General features: G+C 41.2%; 1 protein-coding gene across 1 annotated transcript; it reads left to right on the top strand.

The window, feature by feature from the left end:
- The first annotated feature begins 3,989 nt into the window (after nt 1–3,989).
- Nucleotides 3,990–5,705, top strand: LOC109214055 (F-box/kelch-repeat protein SKIP25-like). Its single transcript, XM_019377934.1, has one exon. It carries the CDS (start codon nt 4,249–4,251, stop codon nt 5,551–5,553), a length of 1,305 nt encoding a protein of 434 aa, XP_019233479.1. The 5' UTR covers nt 3,990–4,248; the 3' UTR covers nt 5,554–5,705.
- The last annotated feature ends 944 nt before the right edge of the window (nt 5,706–6,649 follow it).

Below are 6,649 nucleotides of genomic sequence, written 5' to 3'. Positions count from 1 at the left end.
CTGAAGGTCAGCATTCTCAGCCATCATGCCCTTACTCAGCTCGAGCTCGTCCTCCTTGGCCTTTAGCGCCGCCTCAAGCTCGATGCACCTACTGATGGCCCTCATACACTCATCGTCCCTCTCCCTTAGCTCTTCATCTTTCTTCGTCAGCTCATCATCCTTCTAATTGAGCCCATTATGAAGCGACTGAAACTCACCATCCTGGCTGAGGAAGTCGGCCAGCGTTTGGTGCTTGGTACGGTACTCCTTGTACTTAGAGGTCATCTTCCCAAAAATGGCCGTCCTCCGCTCCTCCCGCCGGTCGTTCTCAATACCCATAATAACAGTATAAGCATATTACGCATACGAACAAACTTAAGCTAACAAGGAAAATCACTCACTCGCAGGGTCATGCCAGATATACCCAACGACAGATCCGCATCTCTCATCGCCTGTAGCGTCGTATTCTCAGAATCCGCGCATAGGGGAGCAAAGGCCGGCACCACCTATTCTGAGTTGGCCAAGAGGTCATAGTCCGCAGGAATGATTATATGCGATTAGGACCCTCCGTCCTTATCTCACACAAGTAGTCCTCTTTATAAAGTTCCGTATCTCCTTAGGGTCGATGTCCGAGCCAGAGTCGTTGTCCCCCGCAGGGACAGCTCTATTTTCCCCAGTCGCCGATGACAAGCCACCTTCTGCGGCCCGTGTAAGCTCTCCGCTACCGCGAACCCCATCAACCCCAGAGGGTCTCCTCTCCATGACGACACCCGCCGTAGAAACAGCCTCAACGTCTGGCGTAAGCACAAATTTCGCTTCCAATGAAACGAAACTTTCCGGCTCAGCGACAATGGCCTTCCCAGTCTCTACCCTTCGTCTTTTCCTCAATGATGTCTCCTTGCCATTAGATGGCTCGTACACGAGGTGAAAGATAGGCTAAGAAGAGATATCATCTAGCACGCAGTTTGAGGGGCGGAATCCCTCATTAGCAAAACTTGAGTCCGACCTCCTCGAGCAGACTCAGCTAAGGCAAATTGCATCCCAGCCGACGCAATAGCTTGGCAAAATGCTAGCACTGGCGCCGTCATCTTTTTGGAAACTCGCCGACCTGGCACCAAAGGGAGGTTACATAAAAAAGCTATAGTGAACGGCAATAAGTTGAGGTAGAAATAACACTTACCGGATGGGGTCTTGGGTCCAAAATGCTTGTGAAAGGACGCCCAATCGTGAATACCCACGGTGTGGGGTAACACGCGAGGCACCCAATCTTCAATATCGAAGACGGGAGAAGGTGCACGTCTCTCAGGTGAAAACAAGAAAGCCACAAGTGAGTCGAAAATGAAAGAATGAAAGAAAATAACGAGCATACGGCAAGATACTTACGATTATAGTTCCATTGCTCGGGAAACCTAGTCGGATACGCCACCAAATGCTTGGTCTTGATGAAGAAGTACTTATGCCAGAACCGCCGGTTCGTCTTATCATCCATCCCGGCCCACCAACCATTTGATCCCATGATGCCGCAGGTGTATCAATGTACCTCTATAAAAGCTGGGCGAAAATAGATGCAGCAGGTGCCGAACGTTGACCCCACAGCCGGCCAACTCTTCATACTTCACCAGCATCAGAAAAACTTTGTACATATAGGGGGAGAGTTGCGCCAGGCAGACGTTGTAAAATCGGCAAAACTCCTCCGCTAATGGTGGGAGAGGAAGAGAATAACCAATTAAGAGCGGATAAACGTAGGAAGCACAATATCCGAGCCGATGAACCTCTACGATGTCGCCCCCGGCTGGAACAATTTTGACGTGAGGAGGAATGCAATATTTAGACCGGAGATCGGCTATTTGAGACGGTCCCGTCTCAGAAAGCTTCTGAGCAGGAGCAGGAGCGGGTTCCTTTGGGAAGTCATGTCTGACCAAAGGGTTCTTGGGGACTACCTCCTCCACGGTAGGGAAGATCTCCTCCTCTTCAACCATAAATTCCTCACCGCCGGAAGGAAGGGCCACTGATAAAGGAGTGGCATCGAAGACCTCGTCGTGAATATGAGGGGATTTTGACATATTTCTGTAGTGAAACGTATGCAACAAAGTCTGAAAATGAAGATATCAACTAGGTAAGAAGTCAGCGATTGGAATTGAAGAGGCTGCAAGAAATTGAAAACGGAGATCGGAGAAGAAGATCAAAGAAGAACAATACACATGCGTAATGAGAAATGATGAAAGTTTTCGAAAATGAACCCCCTCTCCCCAATCTATTTATAGGGTTGGGTGACACCGGAATCGAAACAAAGGACCGTCAATGGCACCGAAATCGAAGTAACAGAAGCACAAACACTGCATTGGGAAGACGCATAATGATGACGTGCGTGGCCATGACGTCACCTCACGTTAGCCGCGCCAACCGCAGCCCCGCTGGCCACGCCGTTTTTTTAACCCCGGCCGGTTCGATTCAATCAACACCGCCAAATTTCTTTTAAACAGTTGTAGACCGGATCCGCTCCTCGAGGACTTGCAAGATCGCGACCTCAATAAGCGGAGGGACTAACTGTATTGGTCTAAATTTGGACGGCTTGACAACTGCAAATAAACATAGTCGAGGACAGAGCCGACCACGGCACAATGGCGAGGAGTCGTCTTAATAAGGATTATTGCCGAGGTCAAGTAAAGGGGGCAAAGAAGCAACAGTAGGATATGTTTAGTAATAGACATAAGGAATATTCCATTGGATATTCTTTATGTTGTACTTTTTAGGGTTTCTTAGGGATATCCCTTGTAAATAGGAAGAGATAAAGAACAAAGCGGGGGTCTTCATTTTTTGATAAGAGCACTTTGTATAGGGTTCACTATAAAGAATATACAAAAAAGTTTGTCTTGTTCACTGACTACTTTGCTCAACATACATTGTTCTCTTTGTTTACAAGATCCAAAGATTCCTTATCCATCCTTACTTTCCATCATTCCACGTTGCTGTCCGGAAGAAAAATCACCAAAATCATCTAACATTTGGGTGATAAATTCCTTCTTATTATATTTATTTCCATTACATACATTTATTGCCATTATCTACATTTATTACATGTTCTTATTATAGCATTCATTGATAATCATTGAGCACATACCTGATATTTATTATTCTCAAGCATGGTCTCATCCTACCGATCTCCTTCAATCTTAGATCTAAAATTTATTACATTTTACTAGAATTCACCCCCTATTTTCTCACTAATTAGTTTAGCAAAAAGCTTAACACTTTTTGGTCAAACACATTTTACTTGAAAAAATATTAAAGTTTTGTGAGTGGAAGAAAAAATCACCCAAAAACTAGCTTGGAACTTGAAAATTTTTCTACATTTTTTTTTTCAAAAACTGATCGAATTCCATGAACAAACAATATTTGTAAATTCTTTTTGAAAAAAGAAGAAGCTAAATCTATGTTCAAACGGAAGCTAAAACTTTCACAAAATTCTCAAATTTCATTTCTCAAAATCATTAAGGCCTAAAAATGCCACTCAACTTTCAGAAATGGTCTATCCATGCCATCCGTTAAAAAAATGCTCATTTCATGCCACTGCTGTTAAAGAAATGGCCCATCCATGCCATTATTGACTAACGGCAGTGGCATGGATGGGCCAAATAAAAATTGAGTCGTTAGTCAATAATGGCATGGATGGGCCATTTTTTTAACGGCAGTGGCATGGAAATAGCAATTTTTTAACAGATGGCATGGATAACCCATTTCTGAAAGTTGAGTGGCATTTTTAGGCCTTTTCCGAAATATTTTTAAAAATACAAAACCAACTCCAAAAGAACACTTTTTGTGAAAACTCAAAATTCTATGGTTACAAGTTTCGGACTGGGCAAGAGATATTCTTTCTCTATAAAAATCATTGGACTACAAACAAATATCCAAAATTCTAAAAGAAAAAAGAAATCATGATTCATGCATAGACAAGAGGAAATTTGAACAGATAATAAGAATCTTTGTGGGTTCTACTTGTATATCCTTTTGAAAACCGTCCTAATAATTAAATAGTGTCAAAATTTCTTCAATTAGAAAAATCATATGAAATATAAAAAAGGAGAAAAAGAGGAATTATGTACTATACTCCTAACTTATGTCCAATATTTGCCTTTTACTTCAATCTTTGCCGCAACATCACTTTTCAAACATTAATGAAGTGACCTAAAACCTACTCCATCACAAAAATATAGTAATAATATAATAATAATAAATTAAAAAAATCTACTATCACACAAAAATAAATATATGTTGAGTTCCCCTATCCCATTCCTTTCTCCTTCTTTTCCTCCACAAATGATCAACTCCACCACTATCACCACTGCCGGCGCCGCCGTCAAACGCCGCAAAACCCACCACACCCTCCACGTCGACGACGACAATCAGTCCTTGATCCCTGGGCTTCCCGATCATATAGCTCAAATTTGTTTAAATCTTGTACACCCTTTTACACTTTTTTCCACTTGCCATTCTTGGCGTAAGCTTATTTACTCTCCTTCTTTTCCACCATATTTATCTATATATGCTTTATTATTACCTTCAAAATATATAAATGAAACACCAAATTCAGCAAATTTTACAAACTCTATAGAATTTGCTTCTTTTGATCCAATCTCATCAAAGTGGCTTCTTCTTCCACCACCACCGGACCCACCCCTTAGACTCCTCGTTAAGCATCCTTCATTTATTTCGAGAAATCTTCCGGTTCAATCGGTAAGTGTTTCGGGAAATTTAATTCTCCTTGCTGCAACAGCGGATCATTTCTTGCCGGCGATTTCTCGCCCGCTTGTTTTCAATCCGCTGAAAAAAAAATGGAGCTATGGTCCTCCACTCATCACGCCACGTCGTTGGTGCGCTGCTGGCGCATTAAATGACGTGGTGTATGTGGCGAGTGGAGTTGGGTCCCACTACAACCCCGAGGTAGCTCGGTCGGTTGTAAAGTGGGACCTTAATGAAAGTAGCCGAAGTGGGCCCCACTACTGTACATGTAATAGTGATATTTATTGTAACAGAAAGGAGGGAAAAAATGAGTGGAAATGGGAGGAAATGAGTGGGTTAAAAGATGGGAAATTTAGTAGGGAAGCAATTGATGCTATTGGGTGGAAAGGAAAATTATGTATGGTTAATGTGAAAGGGGACGCCGCTAAAGAAGGAATAATTTATAATGTGAGAAGTGACACGTGGCACGAGATGCCACAGGGTATGTTAATGGGGTGGAGGGGTCCGGCGGCGGCGATGGCGGAGGAGACAATATATATGGCGGATGAATCTAAGGGAGCATTGAGGAAATATGACGAAGAGAAGGATATTTGGGTGGAGATAGTTGAAAATGAGAGACTTAAGGGTGCGGAATATGTAGCGGCGGGCGGTGGTAGAGTGTGCGTAGTTGGCGGAGGTGGGAATGAGATTACGATAGTGGATGTGGTGGCAGAGCCGCCGAGGGTGGTGGTGGTGGAAAGTCCGTTAGGGTTTCAAGTTTTGAATATACATGTTTTACCTAGGATGAGTCATCTGGCTGAATATTCTGAGTCAATAGAACAAGGTGAATATTGAGTATAGTTTTTTCTTTGATTATTTTTTTCCAAATTTTTTACATTTTCTTCTCCAATATATGAATAGATATACAACGTTTTGAAATATGTGCAATGTATAAAGTCGTAGTTTTTTATTTGTATAATATATACACATACGGCAAATTCTCATCATGTGCACCATGAGCCATGGCGAAGTCAGAATTTTTTTTAAGGATGTTCAAACTTGAAAGAAGTAAAAAAAAATTCCGACAAATGATGTTCAGTATATGTTATATACCTTTAAAAGTTAATATTTAACCTATATAGGCAATGTAATTTTCTCCTAAGAATGGTCAGATGACCACCCTTAGATGTGTTGCTCCTTCCTTGACCGTGAGGCTTAACAAGATTTTATATATGTATAAGAGATGAATCATGATTTTTTCTTCTGTTTTTGAATTTCTTATCGGTTCGGTATCGTACTGGAGTTCTGATTCATTCGAATTCATGTCACGTAATATTTAGGAAGCACTTTGTACAAAAAAAAAAAAAATTCCATTCTCAAGAAGTGAACGTGAGCCTTCGATTAAAGGTAGAAGGATATTATCCATCCCGTCACGACTCTATGATGATAATCTCAATGTTGTGATTGATATTCAAATACATCAATAATTAGTGATCCGAATAGGATTGATTTCATAGTATTTAGCAATTGTGGAACAGGACTAATGCCTGTCCAAGTGTTGGGACTTTTTAGTTACAAACTTTTTAAATTATTCCTAATACATATTCTCAAATCCAAGATAAATTAAAGAGAGAAAACTGGGAATTGATCTATTCTTTAAAGTAAAGGTTGATTGCCAAATAAGTAAAAAACGTAAAAATTGCACGGGGCGTCCTATTTGGTCGCCCCTATTTAACCTATACCCATTTTTTTAAAAACTTTAAACTTGTACCCACTTTTTAAATAACTTCAGCCCCTTTTCTCCTCCTCCTTGCTTTGCAACTCTCCCGAATCATATACAGGAGAATCTCAGCTAAGCAGAAGTTGTTTAAAGATACTACTCAATCAACATAAACAGACTTTATTTATATTAATGATTCTTACACGCTCCAGGCACAAAATATAACAATTC

This window comes from Nicotiana attenuata, unplaced genomic scaffold (assembly GCF_001879085.1).
Source record: "Nicotiana attenuata strain UT unplaced genomic scaffold, NIATTr2, whole genome shotgun sequence".
Classification (NCBI taxonomy): domain Eukaryota; kingdom Viridiplantae; phylum Streptophyta; class Magnoliopsida; order Solanales; family Solanaceae; genus Nicotiana; species Nicotiana attenuata.
Note: the sequence above shows the minus strand (reverse complement) of the source record. Positions and strands in the feature narration are given on the sequence as shown.